Source organism: Crocuta crocuta, unplaced genomic scaffold (genome assembly GCF_008692635.1).
Source record: "Crocuta crocuta isolate KB4526 unplaced genomic scaffold, BGI_CrCroc_1.0 scaffold13, whole genome shotgun sequence".
In the NCBI taxonomy this organism is placed as follows: domain Eukaryota; kingdom Metazoa; phylum Chordata; class Mammalia; order Carnivora; family Hyaenidae; genus Crocuta; species Crocuta crocuta.
The window spans coordinates 270,850-291,401 of NW_027530007.1; the positions used below are offsets into that span (position 1 = coordinate 270,850).

The window sequence follows — 20,552 nt, forward strand, 5'->3', positions numbered from 1 at the left end:
AACATAGTAGATGTGGCACTTTCTGCCCCAGGCACTTCAGGGACTACAAAAAGGGGCACAAAATATGATTTCTTTTCACAGAACAGCTTCCCTTCAGGGACACCAGAAAGAAACTCTGATCAATTACAAAACTGTAAGTAACCAAATCCCAGAGCCCTGCCTAGAAACACTGGAAAGAAACAGAGAAGTGGGAGCCCGTGCAGCCAGGGGCGGCTGTCCGGTGCCCAGGGTGCCTGGAGACCCTTCCGTGGCACCACCACCCTGCTGTGCGGTCTGGCCTGGACCGGCGGGCCGAGAGGAGGCTCCACTCACCCAGGGCCCATGTCTCCTCTGCCAGTGGCTCTGGGAGAGCAGGAGGGGAAGGGAGGGGCAGCAGGAACCACACAGAGGCAGCGGCCCCGTGCTCACACGGCCATGCGGCCAGCTTTATAAGGCACAGAGACCCAAGAAGGACCCGGACACAAATGGTCTGCAGCTGTGGAAAACGACATCTAGGAGTGACTGCAACTGCCCACGGACAACATGAGAGCAAAATTAAATTCATCTTCCAGGACCACATGCTTCCAGCCAGCAAAACGAAAAGGTAACCTGCACCGGGCCGTGTCTTCCCCCACCGCTAGGGTAAGGCCCAGGCAGGGATCGTGAAAGTCAGGAATTGCTGCTGCCTTTTACAAAATAATCGCTTGCTTTTCTTCCCCTTCGTGCCTTCTAAAGTTTTCAGAAGTTAGTTACTAGAAACGCTGGGGGGGGAGGGGGGAGGAAAGCAGCCATTACAAGCTAAGGCAAGTTCTGTTTTCGAACGGACAGTGGCTCGGGGAGTCTGAGAAACAGCTGGTCCGATGAAGAAACGAGTGGTCTGCAGGGCATCCCCGCCATTCTGCAGTCAGTCTTTAGAGATGCCCCACATTCTTCCAGTGACAGTCCCCTAGAATATCTCCTAGATGACCACCCCAGAATGTACCCATTTCTCATGCTCTCATGCCAATGGCCTCACTTAATTCACAAGGTTGGCTTTAAAAAAAGAAAAAAAGTTCATCGAGTACAAAATTAAGGAGCAGCCGTGAGGCCAGTAAGCAGGGTAGAGGGGGGAGTAAAGACTTAGGAGCTGTCTGCAGGGGCACAGAGCCCTTACTGGGGCACCTAGAGGGGCACCAGGCGTGCAAGGAGACGGCTGCTTTACAACAGCAGATAAAGGACCCAGGAGAAAAAGAAGCCAGATGTGCCTTCATAGCCTACTGTGAGCCAGACTGTAAGTTTCCATTTGCAAATTAGATTAAAAAAGAACAGCTGGCAAATGGCTTTGATCACACTGTCACACAGAAGAAAGTGCTAGCAATCCACATCCGGATAGTCGCAAGCGGACAGCTCTGGAATGAAACAGCCTGGGGAGGTGCACCGCTTAGGCCCCCAGGCTCCTTGCGTTGATTACACACAAAAGCGCTGGCTTCCGCAGCCCACTTTGCTGACACAAATCCAACCCCAACAGCAGGGAACAAATCGGACATCTCCTGCACTAAGGTCCAAATCAGCCGTGGACCTGCCTTTGGCACGGCACCAGAGAACAAAACTCCCAAGTCTGCCAGAGAGAGAAGAGCATATTCCCTTGTGGCCCCAGAAAAACTGCTTCTAGTGACCAAAGCTGTTTTCTCGACAAGCCAAGAGAACCTGAAGCTCCTCATGCCCAATTTGGGCTTCATGTGACTGAGGAACGTTCTAGCTGCTGGACTTGTCTCACAGAGCAATGTGGCCCTTATAAATGTGCTATGTAGGCGGCCAGTCTATCAGAAAGGACCTGGTTTGTAAATCAGAAGAAATAGAGGAAAGTCCCAGGTCTGCTACTAGCTAGTCATGTGGATAAAGGCCAATTTCTTAGGTTCCCTCAGCCTCTATGTCCTCATCAGCTATAGAGAATAATGGTTTGCTTGGCCTGAAAGAGGTAGAAAAGCTTAGCATATAAATCCAAATCCATTAATAAATGAAGATTCAATCAAGGGTTTCTTTTGTGAGTCCTCCCCCTAACATCCATGTGGACAAAACCTTGCAGAAAAAACCCACATGCTGCCCCCGTGAATGAATATCCCTGCTCTGAATGAGGAAGCTCTAATGGTCTTTTGTACAAAATACATCATGACCCAGGCAGGATCTGGTGTCAGCCAAGTACAAACATAAAATTATTCCAATTAAACTGCCTTCCTTCAAACTAGTGAAGAAGTGAACATCGTGGGATTCCAAGTCCTTGAGGTTTATGGTCTCTTCCATCATATTTACTTATTAGTCAAATTCTCAAGGAAACTTAAAGGGTCAGAGATACAAATAAAGAATGTTTTATTTTCTATCTCTGAAGCACTCCATTCATAGCTAAAGAAATCACAATTTGTTTCTAAGCAAATATTTACTGGGAAACTTTCTCTTAGCTCAATTCCCGATCACGATAGCTCCTGTTCCACGGAACCCCCTGCATCGCCGTAAGAATAAATGTCCACTGACGGGCGCCTGGGGAGCTCAGTTGGTTAGGTGTCCGACTTCGGCCCAGGTCAGGATTTCATGGTTCATGCATTCGAGCCCCACGCTGGGATCTGTGCTGACAGCTCGGAGCCTGGAGCCTGCTTCAGGTTCTGTGTCTCCCTCTCTGTGCCCCTCCCCCACTCACACCCTATTTCTCAAAAATAAATAAAACATTTAAAAAATAAAGAATAAATGTTCACTGAGTATTCTATAAACAAAGCAGTGCCTGATGGAGGATGGCTTTCCTCCATTTACTTGCTTTTCAAAGCAAGAAATCACCTCTGGCACTCGGTAATTCTGCACTACACACCACGGAGCTGAGTCCACTTGCACCGAGGGTTGGGGCAGATGGAAGACACAGCATTAAGAGTCAGCACAGCGCTTGCTTCTGAGAGGGGGTCACTGTATTCATCAGTTGGAAGCACCCTTCCCCCTTCCCTGTTACTAAAGCACAGTCCCCCCGACGGGAGGAACCCCACTCAGCTCCCATTCACAGAAAATTGGTGGACAAGGCAGTTCTTCAAACAGGAAAAGCAAGCAAGCCCTCGCTTGGCTATACTGTACCTCTAGCATAGATCTGGTGCTCTAGGTTAGTCAGACTGGCTGTACTCCTAGTTCTAAGGTAGACAAGGGGGAGGCCTGGTAGACAGGAGAGACAAAGTTAGAGCGTAAGAATAAGCGCAGTGAACAAGACTCACCTCCAACACGTTAGCACAAAGAGAGTACGTTACAAAACTTGCAAGCATCATGCAGTTACAGGATCATCCCCTTCATGACTGCTAAGAACTAAGAGAGCCCTTGACAACCAAGCGGGACATGTTTATGCTGGCTCTTACTGTGGACGAGTGTCATGGGAGCTCACCCCTCTTTTTTCTCAACCGGGATAAGAAAACACTGTCCACGTTCTCTTTAACAGAATGAAAAGCCTTTTCAGGATTTTTCACTTAAAGCACGTATGCTCTTAAATGGCATGGAAAAGTTCCCAGACCAGTCAGTACAGACCTGGGTGGTGACTGCTCGGTTCTACTTTGGAAAGGCAGTAGCAGCAGAAGGCTAATCCCCCACAGGCCTCAAAATTTCAAGGGAAAGAGTCCATCTGTGTTCCGAGTTTAAGGAGTCTCTGCCAAGGAGCGATCTCATAATATTATAGTAGAAATTAAACATGGAAGCTTTTAGAATATTTACATTTGATATTTCCATAAATGTCCTTGGAATACAAAACTAATAAGCTCAGCAAGGTGCCATGCCATCGGGGTACCTGCAGAAATCTCAGCCCTTACTGAACAAAGCCAACAATAATTTCAAAAATGACATTTCTTTCCCCTGCTAAAAGACAGTGAGAAATCAGCAGCTCTGATAGGTAGAATTTCCTATTCAGAATTTCAAAAGCTCGTTCTGTGCTGGCCTGAGGAAATGCACAAATTTGGGGGCACTGTGACTAAACGTTCGTGAACAGGACCTGAGAGATGCGATCGGTTCAACAAGGTTCAAGTCTACTGACTTTCAAAACAAATGCCCCAATTAATTCAGTAGACCTGCTGAAAGAATACAATCGCATCCACCAGACATGGTGCTACCCAGGAACTTCCAATAGGAAATAGGTTTGGAAATTTAGGTATATTCATCTATGTCTAATTAAAAAGACACACCTTTGTAAGCCTAAGTAACCATAAAAGTCCAGCTTTAATTTAGCACTGGCATTTAACACAGATAAGGCAGCTTATCAACTACAAAGAAAGAGGACAAAGTGTTTTTTAAAAAGGTGGGAGGGTGGGGACAATAGAAAACTCTTCCTCAGAATCTTGAAGATCAGGTCTTCCCCATGTTTACAAGGAGTCTGGATTCAAGTTCCCCTTGTATGAGTAACAATTTCTGAAACACACTCTCTAGGACATATTACACATTACAAAGGTTACTTAGAGTCTCCTGGGGAGACTGTCACATTCTCCTGACATACACTTTGGGAAGGTTCAAGGAGGAGCCAGAATTGAAGCTGATGATATCTGAAAAGCCCTGGCTCCTAAGCAATGACCTTGAAACTCAGAAGCAACAGCCTGGGAATACAGAGAGAAAGCATAGCTGACATTTCCTGTCCCTCCTTCTAGAAGTACAAGGCAGATAGAAAGTCCGCTTATGCACCCTGAGGAGAGACGAACCAGTTCCAATACTTCATAAACTAAGAAAATCCATCTTCCCGTGACATGTTTGCAGACCAGATGGAATATTTAAGCATTCATGAGCTATGTGAAGCCCAGCCAGGACTCCCCAAAGAAACCACACTGAAAGAGTTGGGGCTGACTTGAATTTGGAGGACAATGGCTTGTGAACAACTAAGGACCACGCGGTTGGCCGTCACACTCTCCCCGGCTCTAAGGAAATCAGAGCTCCATGGTGAGGCATTAAATAAGGAAAGAAAACATCGTTAACAGAGAACAAACGGACTCCTCATTCTTCAAAAGGCTGGGTATTCAATTCTTTTCTTCTTTATGAACAATACAGAGCCCTCCTTTTAACAATTTCTTCCATATGGGATCCTGCCTGCCCTTCCTTCAAGAATATGCTCAAACTCTGTACCTCTGGATTCACAAAACTGTAAAGTTAGTTTTTAAAATCCGGTCAAAAAGTCCCAATCAACTGGAAAGTTTTGCCAAGTGAAACACACTGACTAACGGCTGGCCTTGATGCATTTTCAGGCACACCAGCTCATATGCAATGTCACCAGAATTTAGAAAATTATGTGTCACAGACCTTTGCTTTCCCACAAAGGTGGAGGAATTAGAGCCCATATCGAAAGTTCAATATTTTGTGCCAGAAAAATGTCTCCTGCAAAGATGAAAACAGAGCTATAGAAGACAGTCAGAATTTCCTGTAGGGTTTGCCTCAGAAAATGATGATTCTATTTGGATTTCTCAATAAAACATGGCTGTGTTGGTCAACAGTGATTTATTCAGACACTGGTAGAGAAAAATCTTACTTTGTCCAAAGCAGGGAGGATCCACTGAAGAGCCCATCCAGTCTTCTGTTGTGGTTGCATCTATTTCCTTGTCCTGTTTACAGTAATCTGCCAGCCACGATTCCTTGGTACTTACATATTGGTCTAGAAAGAATTCCCCAAAGACATTAAGTATGGAAATAGAAGAGATCGAGGCTCCAAGTCACAGAATTACTATTCAGCAAAATGAGCTTCTGTTGAATGTCTTACTGCATGCTAGGCGCTATGCTAGGTTCTCAGAAAGTCTGTCCCCTGGAGAACTCACGCTCCGCTGGAAGAAATCAATGTTAACCAAACAACCATCACCACAAACCCACAACGTGGGATGAGCTAAAACAAAGTCATAAATAAAATTCGATGGGAGCATAGAACAGGGGAAGACTCATTCTGCTTTGGCAGAAGTGGGACAGTACACACCAAGGCCCATGGGAATCTTCAGAGATGTGGGGACCTTTGCTCTGAGTCTTGAATGAGCAGAGGTTAGAGTTTACTAGTGGGATCAGGGATGCGGGGACGTTCTAGGCCAAAAGAGCATATGCAAAGATTTTTAAGACATGAAAGTACACAGCACTTTTAGGGGACACTGAATGCTTTGGTGTGACTCTGGACCTACTGGCATAGGGATACAGCAAAGAAGTCTCGAAAAGGGAATTAGCTTGTGAAGAGTGCGGTATGCCATGCTAAGGGATGGGATTTCAAGACAGAAAAACCAGTGAGGAGGCTGTTATAAAACCACCAAACTCAAGAAGCTGAAATCCAGCTGACAATTCTCCAGGAGAACGGTTTTACTGTTTTTAGAGAACTCTAATGGGAAGGGCAGGTTAACAAAATAATTACGATGCACCGCCCTTGGATAAAGACCTTTTCTACGAATTAGGGTAGGATATGTTTTAGAACCAGAACGATTGGTTTCTGGTTTTCAGTTCCAACAGTTGGCTATATAGAAGATTTATTTCAACACTAAGAGGTCACAGTAATATTTCTGGGTTTCAGCATGGTGTTAAGAACGAGGAATTGGAGGTTTAAGGGAAAAAAAAAGCTTTACCACAGACAAGAATGACTTTTGGAATTTTTTTTAAACTTTATTTATTTTTTACTTATTTTGTATGTGTGTGTGAGCAGGAGAGGGGCAGAGAGAAAGAGAAAGAGAGAAACCCAAGTAGGCTCCGTACTGTCAGCCCAGAGCCCATTGAGGGGCTTGAACCCACAGATCATGAAATCATGACCTGAGCCAAAATCAAGAGCCAGATACTTAACCAACCTAGGCACCCAGGTCCCCTTGGAAGACATTTTTAAATAGACAGAGGCTCACCAGAAATATCAATAAAATCGTTTTGTTTCAGGTAAGCTCTTGTTTATTGCAGCTTTCCAAAATATTACCCTAAACTTTACCTAAACTTCCATGTGAACACACTATATATGAAATAACGTAAGATCAAAATAATACAGCATCGAAGGATCATGAGATCAATTATCCAAATTTAATGAATGAAATCTGGTCACGTAAAACAGTGGTTTAAAAAAATTTTTCAATCACTAAACTTATGGTCTCACTTCACTATACATTCTCTTCATCTTCTTCTGACATGGAATAAGCCAATGGATACCCTATGAGCCTCGATCCCACACACTGAAGAAAGTTTGCAGATTGGCAGCAGTGTATGTTATCACTCCAAAGACCATAGTATTACCCCAAAGTCAGGTCGTGTAGATCAATGGTTCAAACAGCGAGAGTTTTCATAGCAAAGGCAGGCAATACCTGATTGTATGATAATGTTACTCTTCTCTTACAAGGATATAAATATAGGCACAGAGTGGTTCCAACTACCTACACTGAATCCAGGAGTGTACCTGTCAACATTTTCAAAGAAACTTTCAGAACACACGCCATTAACTTGGCACCCCTTCAAGCCGGTGATTTGGAGAGTTAGGTCAATGTGATAACTTGATGGGAAACAGTACAGGCAACTTATCCTACTATAAACACAAGGTCAAAATTACACCTTTTAAGAAGTATTCTGTGTGTGAGTAGCCTGAAAGAAGCGAATCTAAACTCACTTCTAGGACATTAAAAAAAAAAAAACCAAAAAAACAAAAAAAACAACCCCATGACCAAACATGGCGGGGGAAAGAGTTTTTATCACGGACATTTACGTTGCCCAAATAGTCTACACTCTGGCTAGGTCACTGACGGCATTAATACGAGATGCCAACTGTAGAGCAATGGGTTGAAAAGAATCGTGTGGCTAGGTTAGGGTTCATCAGGAAAGCAGCCGTGCTGAGTACGTGATGTGTGGGGTGGGCCCAAGTATTTGCTAAATCAGGGTTACCAGTCGTCTAAGCCAAGGGACTTATGTACAGAAAGAAAGGACCAATCTTCTAGAGATGACTTTCCACTCACCAATTAGTACAGAGGTGATGTTGATATCCAGACGGGGTTTGGCCTTGGCTTCCAGCTTCAGTCGAGGAGGATGGAGACGACTAGCTGCCTGTTGTTGCCAGGATACAGAGCATGGCCATGGCTCAATAAATGGCTCCCAGCCTAAAAGAACACAGGAAATAAGACATCTGTTAAGCAGATATCAAGAGTTTATAGGGAACACTGTTCACAAATGCTCAGCAAGGACAAACTATAGCTTAATAGCTTTCTAGTTCCAATGTGATTTCATGGCGAAAGCACCATCTTTAGCTATAGGTCACCCTACAAGTGTCTGTGGTGGCTACAGAATGTGAGTACAAGGACAGATACCTACCCCACATGGTCTTCCAGAGGTGGGAGGAAGGAGGGCAAAGAGTACATGTGCCTTCTCTATGGAAAATCAGCAGGACCTGCTTCTGGTCCACTCAAAATGGAAAAAGGAGTCTCCGACTCATGATGGAAAAGTACTAACAATGGCTGAAGGAACTATTAAATCTGATTCTCCGGCTTCCATTAAGAATCCACTGGTTGAGGGGCGCCTGGGTGGCTCAGTCAGCTGGGAATCTAACTTCAGCTCAGGTCATGATCTCACAGGTTATGGGTTCGAGCCCTATTTCAGGTTCTGAGCTGACAGCTCAGAGCCTGGAGCCTGCTTCAGATCCTGTGTCTCCCTCTCTCTCTCTGCCCCTCCTCCACTCGTGTTTTCTCTCTCTCAAAAATAAACAAACATGAAAAAATTTTTTAAAAAAGAATCCACTGGTTGAATAGGTAGAACATAATTAGAAATTCATTAACATAAGTTCTTCAAATTTCTAAACTTAAAACATCATAGACACAAGGGCATATAAACAACACATATGTATGGTTTAAAGAATAAAATTACTACAGACGCCTATGCCCACTATTCAGCTTAAGAAACAGAAAATGAGAAGTTCCTTTGAAGCCCCCCAGGGCCACTCTCCCACGTCAGCCCCCCTTGCCACCAGACGTCTCCCACCCAACTCCAAGTCAACATTAGTTTGGATTTTTAATCATGTCCTTGCTCTTTTCTCATCGTTTCACTGCACATGCGTGTCATTTCTTCAGAACATATTGGTGAGGTGGTCCTACTGGCGGTCTTTACATAAATGGAATCTGACATATGTGTTCTTCTGCAAGTTCCTATTTTTGCCCAACAACGTGCCTCTGAGATTCCCTTGTGTCGCTGCCATGCAGCTGTGGCACATTTACTTTCCCCACTGAATTGTAATCCACTTACGAATACACCATAATCTATGTATTCATTCTACTTCTGAGAAACATCCCCATGATGGGGAGGAACACCACTATAACCAGTCTTCTACCTGGTTCCGAGCACACATGAGCAAGAGACCCTACTGGGTGCAGACTTAAAAGAAGTATGTTGCTGGGGTGTTGAGTATAAGCATACTCAACTCATACTGTTGTATGTTGAGTATAAGCATACATACTCAAACTGTTTTCCAAACTGATTGCCCCAATTTACAATTCGCATGTCAAGATATTAGAGCTCTGCAGCTCATAACAGTGTCACACTTCATTTTTGCCAGTCTGACAGGTAAGGAAAATTATATCTCTCCGTGGTTTTAAAGACTCAACTTTTCAAGACAGTTAATTTTTAACAGTTTTCTAAATATACTCAATCAGCCACAGGTCAGGGGACTGACTAAAATACAACCCAGGATGTAGCATGAAGTAGGTACATTGTCTCCTCACACGACTGGGCACCTAGTAACCTGAATGTGTTCATTCCAGTTTAAAAGAAAGCAATATTTGCTCTGGGAAAAATGATGATTCTCAAAAAATGGCTCCCATATGCCCTATAAGAGTTTCCCTCAACTCATAAGACATGGGTCAGTATTCTAAAGTTAAACATGTCAAATGGTTCGGAAATGAGAGTGGTGAATCCAGAACACAGAGAGAAAATGCTAACTAACATAAGCAAGCAAATGTGACATGTACTCTAGAACAATCTGCAGTAGCACAATAAATGACGCTTCATCCTCCACTGGAATCAAAGGGAGCAGCCACTCTTAGGTCATCTAAGCCTTAGGCTGTGCAGTTCTACTCTGCCCACACCTACCCAAACTTTCTTATGGCAAAGCACTTTCCAAGTCAGCTGCTCAGCCCTCGTTTACCAAACTTTCTGAATGTCCATGTGTACAGGCTCTTGCTTGGTCTTTCCCGTGGAAGGAAAGAAACCTGAAAATGCATTCCAGTGTCAGCCAGGTTCTATGTCCCCAGGAGACTAGCCTGCTCTGATGAACTGTGTTTTGCTTGAGGGACGAGATACAACAGACTATACGTTATCACTGACTCAGTATGCTTCTAATGGGACAAGCCCAGCAAGCAGGAAGGAGGCTTGATGTCTAAAAGGCTTATGGGGGCACCTGGGGGGTTCAGTTGTTTAAGCATCTGACTTCGGCTCAGGTCATGATCTAATGGTTCGTGGGTTCGAGCCCTGCGTCTGGTTCTGTGCTGACAGCCTGGAGCCTGCTTTGGGGGGGGNAAAATTTTTTTAATAAAATAAAAAAATAAAAGGCTTATGTAGGGTGGAAATCTCCCTATCGGGAGCGCCTTTCTGGCTCAGTTGGAAGAGCATACAACTCTTGATCTCAGGATAGTGAGTTTAAACTCCATGTTGGGTACAGACATTACTTAAATAAATAAAAACTTAAAAAAGAAAAAAAGAAGAAGAAATTTAGCTACTAATGGGGGCCAGACAAATGATCCTTCACTACTAAGCAATTTCATATTCCAGAAGGAGCCAAATTCCTGCCTCAAAAAGAATTACCTATGAAAACTTCTTTTTAAACACCTCCGTTGCAAAATACCAGATATGTTAGGAAAATGAAAAGTCTCTATCTTTTGTGCTCATGCACACACNTTCCCTCATGTGAAATTTATGTAGAAATAGGCCCAGGCAAATACTGAAGTGTGTTCTTTAAGTCCCGTGATAACATGCACTTAAACACTGACCTGACAGAGCACGGTTGTAGTAATCTCCAGAAAGGGTGAAGTGTGCGTACCCTTCGGGGCTGGTCCTTACGTGCTGCAGAAAACTCAGGCCTGCAATGGAAGCAGATTTTACTGTAGTGCTGGGCCGAGAATGAACACAACTTTCTTTTGCAGATTAAAGCACAGTGAAGATACGTCAATCATGTCTGCTACTGAGGACCTCAGCGGAAAACACATCACATTTTGAGATTTTGTTCATTGTGGATCTGGGGCATGAATTCTGATTTAAAAAAAAAAAAAAAAATCACTGTGTTAAAATTGTATTTGTCGTAATATCTCCTGAGCTTCTTGGCACCTCTTTAAGTGTTGTGCCTCAGGCAAAGGCTACCTTTGACTCCCTCCAGTCCCCAGCCTCGGCACCCAGGTATATCTGTGTTATCTCAAGTCCACAGGAACATAAAAACCATACTTCTCCCTGAATATCTGAAAATCCGAAGGCAGGCCAATGAGAGCAGTTATGTCCTGATAAATATTAGCTCAAAATTTCAAGACTACCACAGAAAAATAAGAAATAATTATTCCCTGCAGAAAAGCCACTAAGTCAAAATCCCAGCTGTTACTTTCAATCAGGTGGCTCTTGTGGTGCCTTGAAGCACTGGGAAAGGAAAGCCTCCCCAGCGCATCAAAGGTTGAACTCAATCTGTGGGATGGAATCTTCCTTGAAGGGAAGAGAGGCTGAAGATCAGACCAATGGAAAATTAAAAGTAAACACAGCGGTGAGATTTTCGGGCACTCTCCTCAGAAGCCCCATCTCACACCACCTGCCAAGGCACGATTTGGGACAGGGTCCTTGTACCCTTGTCGCTTGCTACTGGAAGACGTCTCTCAGGGCCCCACGGAGGACACTGAGGAGAGCATTCTGGTAAGACCGTGTGTGTTTTATTTTCAAGCATTAGGTTTTCAAGGTCTTTAAGAACAGTACTCACTCCAGTCTTTAGATACATAAAAAGATACACAAAATGGAGATACCAGGACTGATTTAGGTAGAGCTGTTAATGTAACCGAAATTTCATCAATGACCATTTCTATTATTTCCAAACTAGAGGCTGAAGGCCACATATGACAAATAAATACACATTTCTTTAAAATACAAATAATGAAAAACATATGTAAAACTATTATCCAAAATTTCACCCATATGACTAAGGGGGTGGGGGGAGCATGAATATCATTTAAAAAAAGACATGCCCCAAATAACTCCGCAATCATTACAAATCTTCACGATGAATCTGAAAATCAGGACAAGACTCACGGGAAAAGGTGAGCTCGGCCAGAGGGACGTCGCAGTCCATGCAGTCATCGATGAAACAGATGCACACGCTCTCGGCTTTCACCTCCACCCCAGAGATCAGCTGTGCTGCCATAGGCCCCTGGCTCTCACGGCTCTCAGCAGCCAGGGAAAGAGACTTCAGGGGTTCGGCATTCTTGAACAACCAACTTGCTGCCTTTTTCAGTTGGCCTTCAGAAAAAAGGTAAAGGTGATCAGTTCAGCCAGTTTGCACAGCTACTCAAACAACTCATGGAGGAAACAGAGAAATAAAGTTCATAGGGACCTACTGGACAGCCCAAGAGAACCTTGTGCCCAGATGTACTCTTAGACTTATGGGGGGAAAAAAAACTACCATAATGATAGCAATTCTAATTTTAAGCAAACAGAATGAAGCCCCCTTGCACGCCTTCCTCTCAAGTTCACCACATTTCATGGTCTGGTTCCAAATGCCTCTAGGAGCCATCCTTCCCCTATGACATCTGTCAAAGGAGAAGGAAGGAAAAGACAAGATCCAAATTCTAGATGTCACTTAGTAGGGAAGTACGTAATCTTCACTATGTAGGGTTTTATTATTATTTTTTTATTATTATTACTATTTTAGTAAGCTCTGTGCCCAATGAGGGGTTCAAACTCATGACCCTGAGATCAAGAGTCACATGTTCTACGGACTGAGCCAGCCAGGCCCCCCAGTATGTAGTTCTGCATATAATGATGTGCTACTATACTTCATCTTCTCAACCAATCACAAATCCCTTGAGAACAGAGAGCAATGAGAAGTGTGTGTGATACACAACTGTTAAATTACAGCGCTCTGAACATAACCAAGTTGCTAAAGCTAAAAAGAAAAGGAGGGCCATGCAACCCCATATTTAGAACCTAGCAGAGACCAGTACACAGAACAGGTGAAGGGTGTGTGCTCTAGAGGAAGATGGCCTGGCTTCGGATTCCAGCACCTACTAGATGCTGGGCCTTGAACAAGTTACTTGATCTCTGTGTCCACCAGCACCCACAGACAGGGCTGCCATGAGGAAGAAACAAATGGACGCAAGTGAGGCTCTCCAAGGAGAGAGCCTGGCACGTATCGAAGGCTCTATTAACATTAGTTGTTATCTATTTTGTAACTGATGGAACTACACCTTAGCTACTACAGAAATAAAAATTAACAAAAATCTAGAAAGCTCTTAGAAATTGAAATGTTTTGTTATTAAAGAAAGGGAAAAAAAATGACGATGTAAACACAAAGGGGTATTAAGCTAATCGAACTAACAAACTAGATCCACTGTCATTTGTCACAGAAGGAAAACAATAACATTTAATGCAAATAATTGTGTGGTAAGGGCAGCATTGTCACACATAATTGGTCAGAGTGTGGCCTGGTACACAATGTTTCAGAAAAAGGTCTGTGAATTTGAATAAAAAGCCTGAAAAATATATCTAAATCCTTTGATCCAGGATTTATACTACTAGGTCTCCCTACCAAGGAAATACTAAATAAAGGTTACAGACAGAAGTTCATACCAAAAAATATTTATTACAGAATTATATACAGTATTTAAAGAATGAAAAACAAGAAAATAGTTAAATAAATTAAAATATACCATTAGCTCAATGTAAAAAATTAATGTTTATAACTTTAATGAGATAGGAAAATGCTGCTAATATTAAGTATATTGTAATAACATTATATTTCAACAAAACCGTGTTGTAAAAAGGGCTATAAAATTATATTTGCAATATAATCTGCCAACATACACGGTATATGTACATATATGTATGAATATACATAGTACATAAAGAAACGGAGAAATGTACATGTAAGTGTAACCTAGAAAAAATACAGCTTTTGCTTTATCTTCCTGTTTTAAGAGAAAGGACTACACAGAGGGAGGTGGGAAGGAAATATGTTGCAGTAGAAAGAACCCAGGCAGCCTTGGCTTTAAGTCCATCTCAGCCCCTCACTAATAGGTGACCTGAGACCAGTTAATTAACCTATCTGAGCCAGTTTCCTTATCTGAAATGGGGATAATAATGCACACCTCCAAGGGCTATAAAAATTCAACAAGAAAACACAGGACAAGGCATATCGGTGCTCTGTGGTCCTGACTATCGGCATCACCACCACCAGCAACAGTAGCACCTAACCTAACAGCATCAGAGCACCTGCTGTGTGCCAGGCACTTCCCTTAAGTGCTCTGCATATACTGCCTATTTGTATCAAACCTCCAAGGGAAGCACTCTTATCTATCCTCTTACGGACAAGGAAGCACTGCTACAGAGAGGCTAAGCAATTTGCCTATGTCGCTAACAGGTAATCAAAAAGCAGCAAAGTAAAAACCTAAAGCCAAGCATTTGTTCCACAGCCCAGGTTCTTATCCACTAGGAAATACTGCTGCTCATTTCCAGCCCAAGATCATGGTCAGCTCAAAGAAAATCATGGAGGGGCTTTGAAAAACAGTCCACCTCTCCAAGTCACCTTGCAGGGGCAGGGGAGACGGGCAGTGAGGAGCATCGTATTATTAAGATGGACAGGCCATGGAAACCTGTGTGCAAATTACCTTGACAGACCAGAAGGGCTTTGCGACAATCGTCCATGCTGAACCCCAGCTCCTGCAGTCTAGCCAGCTGCAACTCTAGGAAAGAGCAGTACGTAATTTTTATAAATAATTGTATACAATTAATGTATTGACTAACGGAAGAAAAAAGAAAAGAAATTCAGAAACTGGTGACGAAAACATTCCATTTCTCTAGGCAAAAAAGGGCTCCTAACTGGAGCACCCTGAAATTTCTAAGAGTCTGTTCCCTAAATGGATTGTGTTTGTCAAAGCTTAAAACTGAAAATTAATATTATCCATGTAACTTTGGAGGAAAACTCAAGGTTTAAAACTAAACCTTAGCATTCTCTATAGGACTCTGGAAGAAATGGTAAAAGGAAAACGAGTGTAGGCCAGTGCAGCTGGTTTGGGGTGTTAGATCTGTTCTTGTATTTTAAAAAATTAGAGCATCATACTTATAATTACATGTAATGACATGCAATTATCCTCTGAACAATTTAATTGTGCAGAAGAAAATCATGACAGTTAACAAGTAGGGTAGACATTAGGAAGACCGAGTGGGCTCTACAGCTCGACACCTACCCAGGACAGGATCAAGGGTATGTCTTGTCCCTTCCCTGATCTCCTCTGCAGCTCGAGGTGCGCCGGGAACGTGACTGCTAACAGTGCCGGCCTCCGAGGCAACTGCGTCTGGGGCGGCGGCCTGAGCTTGCTCGGGGATGGATTTTGCGATGGCAAGAAACAGCTGAACATCGTTATAGGAGAGTCTGATATCCAGGGCCTGTAACTGAATCTACCAAAATGGAAAAGACGTTAAGTTTTTAAAGTTGCATTTGCTTTTATGCCCACACCTCTTACAGGCATAGTTCCTAATTCAAGTTATAGAAGTTCCACAGACACTACATTAATTTTCCAGTTCGAAGACTGGAAAAATCTTGAAATTAAGCACCAAGAGCCATGAGGTAAGACATCTCTGCTGTGAGGTCAAATGTTCACAAAACTGCACCAAATAAAAAATATTAAGCTAGGAAAATTACTACAGCAATGATTCGCTTACAAGTATATTATCAAAGCAGAGAATCAGAGAATGGCTGTAGGTGGGGGGACAGATTGCCTATTAGCAAAGTTCTGTTAGTCCATCTTGCTTTGTTCTATTTTTTTAACATTTCTGAAATGAGCTGACCACTCAAACGATCTCCTTTATCTTCAAATGTAACTTTACATGAGTCAAGTTCCACACTCATATTTCTCAAAAGTCAGTCTTCCTCAGAGAATGGCAATATAGCTCCCACTGGTAAAAGCAATAAGGATGCCAGCACCAGGCCACTTTAAAACCAGGATGCTGTAGCCTCCCAGATCGCGAGGATGAGCCCTGTGTCAGGCTCTGCACTGGCAGTGAGGAGCCTGCTTGGAATTCTCTCTCTCCTCCCTCTCTGCCCCTCCCTATTTCTCTTTCTCTCTCTCTCTCTCAAAATAAATAAACATTAAAAAAAAAAAAAAAAACAGCAGGATGCGACTGCATGGCTCAGTTGGTTAAGGGTCTAACTCCTGACTTCAGCTGAGGTCACGATCTCACGGTTCACAGATTTTTTTCTCCTTACCTCCAAGATCGGTGGGAAATCTTCACTATTAAATGCATCCATCAATCCTGAAGTGTTCTGATAAGAAGAATTCCCCACCAGCTCCACCTGAATTTGAACTGGATCAACAATTGAAAGAGCTGTATCATGTTCATTCCCTAGTCGGCATGAAAACACCTAGGGAATGGAATGCAGCACAGTAGGAATTAATGTCTGATTTAGAAGAGTTTAACCGTCAGCAGAAAACAACAACAAAAAAAGAAAACACTTTCCTGGTATCAATCAGCCCTGTGTTATCAAAAGACCCATACAGCTGCTGAAATAAAAACTGTCAAGAGTGAACTGGGGATTCTCACCCACTGCTAGAGCACATGCCCATATAAAAGGCAATTTACTGATACAAGGCAAAAGGCTCAAAAATCTCACATCCTTTGATCCAATAATTCTACTTCCTTCTAGGAACTAGCCTATGGAAATAATGCAAAATACATTAAAAAAAAATCACTGAACCATTATTTAATAGTTAATAAAAAAATTAAGAGCAACCTAGATCATATCATATCTACTCAACAGAATATTTTCCAATCATCTGACAGTAATGAATGGGCGCTTGAGTGGCTCAGTCAGTTGAACTTTCGACTCTTGATTTAGCCTCAGGTCACCATCCCAGGGCTGTGGAATTGAACCCTGCATTGGGCTCTGCGCTGGGCATGGTGCCTGCTTGCAATTCTCTCTCTCCCTCTGCCTCTCTTTCCCACTCGCATTTTCTCTCTCTCTCAAAAATAAAATTAAAATAATAATAATAAAAGTGACAAAAAGACCATGGCCGGGGCGCCTAGGTGGCTCAGTCAATTAAGCATCCAACTCTTGGGTTCGGCTCAGGTCATGATCTTACAGTTTGTGAGTTTAAGAACCCTTTTGCTGACCTCTGTGCTGATGGTGCAGAGTCCACTTGGGATTCTCTCTCTCTCTCTCTCTCTCTCTCTCAAAATAAATAAACTTAAAAAAAAACAAAAGACCACATGGAAAGAAGGAAGATAATTACAACATGATATGTGAACAAGCAGCCTAATCAAAATAATATTACACCATGACTTTAAAGAAACACATCAAAATGTCAACAGAGACTCTGTACATAAGGACAGGTAATTTTTCTCTCCCCTCTCCCAAATCTTAGGTAATACCATTGTTATTTCATAATTGAAAATAAATACATTAATTATTGAAGCTGGTGGTGCATATATAGGGGTTCATTATATTAATCTGTTTACTTGTATATGTCTGAAATGTTCTATAATAAAACGTTTAACAATAAATATATTTATGGGGAGAGAGAAGGGAGAGAGGACTCCCATTCTAGGACCAAATTATTTTTGTGCTTTAACAACAGTACAGAAGAAAGCATTCACGTTGGTCTCCCTTGCTTTTCCCCCTTTCTGGAGGGTGGGAGGCACTGTCTAGCGCTATTGGAAAACATATGACACCAAGCTCCTTTGTTGTATTCAAAATAAGCTCATTTGGCTTCCTTTAAAAATTCTCCCCCAATGATATACCAAAGGGGTCTCAAAACTCAGGTCCAATTGTGCTGCCTCGGGAAAAAGATTGAAAGGAATTTCTAGGAATCTCAAATATTATGCCATAGAGTTCTTCTAAGACTTTGGAGCAAAAAAAAGTTTCATTTTCCTCTTTTCTTCAGGGGCTTCGGCTACACAAAACCCAACTGCACCTGACAGCTCATTAATCAATCACCAACATTTTCCATTCAGAGCTGGCACTGGAGTGGCTTGGAAAGCAGATGAACTACAATTTCATGATCAACGCACATCACATCTCATGGAAAGAATTTACATGAGAGAAACAAGTGATCAAGAAGTGAACTCTCTACCGGTTTTATTCAGCTACATCTGATGCAGGAAAAAAAATTACCATATGCTGCTGATGGTGACAATAAGTTTTGTTCATTCAACTCTGCAATACCACTATAAAGAATAGGGCATGAAAAGTTCAATCATAAAGTGAAAGGAAACGATGAGAAACCCAGACTAAATATTCTCATACTGTAACAAGAGGAATGTTAGCTGAAATCAGTGAATTAAGAATACTTAATAGAAATAATAATGTGCCTCATTTCTCCATCTGTTTCCACAACCCCTGGCTTTAAGACAGAGAGAGCAGTTTATGCTTAATATTGCATAATGTGATTTGCAGGCTGCAAAGGCCACTTTAGTCCAAAGTATCTCCTTCATGAGATTAAATCAGAGCCTGAAGCAGCACTGCTGCAGATTCACTCCGTGAGGTTATGCATGACTCTTTCGAGAGGGCCTTTTGCAGATTAGATATTCCTAAAAGGATAACACATAAAATCCTTAACGCCTTTTATAAAGGAGTTTCCATGACCACAGAGCCCTAGGCCTTCAAGGGGGGAAACAACTCGATGTGGGGGGAAGGGGACATGGGGGAAACGAGCACCCCCCCTCATTTGCCAAGGACTAGACGGCTAGACGGAGGGGGCACAGCAGGGCCTGACAGGGTAACGGGGACGAGCAGAGTCGCCCTTAACTTCCTAGGGAAGGGGGCGGGGGTCAGAAAAAGAGGTCAAGGGGCTCAGCACACTTACAGCCCAGTGCTGGAGGACTGGATTCCACACGTTAGAATAACCTGGTAGATTTAAGGACAAAACAAAGAAGACGGCCAGAGTCCACCAACTCAATCAATCATTTCCCCTAATGAAAGCTGAGGAGGTAAAATTCTCTTCCAGAGGCTTTTCTCCTAAGCCAAACCATTAAGTGTTTTGATCGACGTGCAGACTTCTTACCTCGATGCCAAACAAACTCCCTGAAAAGGGGCGATCGACAAATCGGGGCTTATAGGTGAGCACGGTGGTGCCTTTCAGAATAATGGCGTTGGTATCGAAGCAGGACACATCTTCAACCACCACAAACTCCGTGCCTGGAGAGGACAGCATCATCAACTGAGCTGAAGCTGGGAAGCTGGGAAACACTAGGCTGTTGCAAACTAGCAACACATTTACACCTGGGGCGGGGGTGTTTGCAAGCTAGAAAGATTTGTTCCCCAGGACGTTTGTCAACCTTCCACTTCACTGCCATCCCGAACCAAGTTTCTGTATCTGGCCAGGCCCAGCTGCACCAACAGAGCACTGCACGGGCAGAAAGGACTGCAAGGCAGTTCCTCTTCTCTCTCTGGAATATATTTTTAAGCTGAGTCTCCTGGGAGGCCAGATCAGATACTCAGAAGCCCAGGAAATCACCCCTTCTCCAAGCAGGGACCAGTTTTAAAATCCCAGGAAGGAGATTCACATGCTAACATTGGTCAGCCAGTGTAAGGCATGACATCATCCACAGAGCTGTTGGAGCTATTTACAAAGAACATACACAAATTTAAAGTAGATTTTTCCGAAATTACTAAAAGCAGACAATTTTCTACTCATTTGTACATGGCAAATTTACTTTTCATTTTCATCAAAAACCTACATAGATGGAGCTTTTGAAACCCAATCCATTTATAGTGCACTACGCTGGCCGGCTTCTTCCAACCATCAAGCAGTAGCCGGGGTCAGACACCAACACAACGAGTTAAATACACACAGGTACACCCGAAGAGTTCACTAGTTAACAAAAACCACAGTCAATCTGTATGTAAGGGAATAAGTTCTTTTTGTAAAGAAAGTAACGATCCCCTCACTTATTTACCTTTTAAACTGAGATTTTTCACATCCCCAATTTGCCTGCACTCAGGAAGGCACATCTGCTGGGGCACTAAAGAGCAAACAGAAAACTGAAGCCAGACTTAACACCAGGGGGAAAGGCCGCTGCCCAGGCGGCACTCCCACTGGGCACGGGCGATGGGCAAGCAGAGCAGAGGGCCCAGAAACCCTGCAACCCTGCGTGAGGGCCAGCAGTTCACACCTGAAAACGGAGGTCAACCACGTTAACACTTGTTGGTCTGTATGAAAATGTGCAAGTGCTGGGGGCGCCTGGCTGACTCAGTGGGTGAAGTGTCCCACTTCAGCTCAGGTCATGATCTCACGGTCCATGAGTTCAAGCACCGCGTGGGGCTCTGTGCTGATAGCTGGGAGCCTGGAGCCTACTTCGGATCCTGTGTTTCCCTCTCTCTCTGCCCCTCCCCTGCTTTCACTGTCTCTCTCTCTCTCTCAAAAATATTAAAAAAAAAAAAGCGT

The 20,552-nt window shown here is 43.2% G+C and overlaps 1 protein-coding gene across 4 annotated transcripts in view; it reads right to left on the reverse strand.

Annotated features, from left to right (window-relative positions):
* VPS13D (vacuolar protein sorting 13 homolog D) overlaps positions 1 to 20,552 on the reverse strand; it is a 251,706-nt gene that overhangs the window by 152,482 nt on the left and 78,672 nt on the right. For 3 of the 4 annotated variants that reach the window (XM_077763779.1, XM_077763778.1, XM_077763780.1), the window contains exons 31-38: positions 19,170 to 19,303; positions 16,376 to 16,531; positions 15,357 to 15,567; positions 14,778 to 14,852; positions 12,205 to 12,411; positions 10,914 to 11,003; positions 7,899 to 8,039; positions 5,480 to 5,602 (exon numbers count right to left, since the gene is read on the reverse strand). In XM_077763779.1, coding sequence (XP_077619905.1) covers positions 5,480 to 5,602; positions 7,899 to 8,039; positions 10,914 to 11,003; positions 12,205 to 12,411; positions 14,778 to 14,852; positions 15,357 to 15,567; positions 16,376 to 16,531; positions 19,170 to 19,303 — 1,137 coding nt within the window. Of the gene's footprint in view, positions 1 to 3,069; positions 3,145 to 5,479; positions 5,603 to 7,898; positions 8,040 to 10,913; positions 11,004 to 12,204; positions 12,412 to 14,777; positions 14,853 to 15,356; positions 15,568 to 16,375; positions 16,532 to 19,169; positions 19,304 to 20,552 lie in introns of all 4 variants that reach the window. The other variant, XM_077763781.1, reaches the window with a different exon arrangement.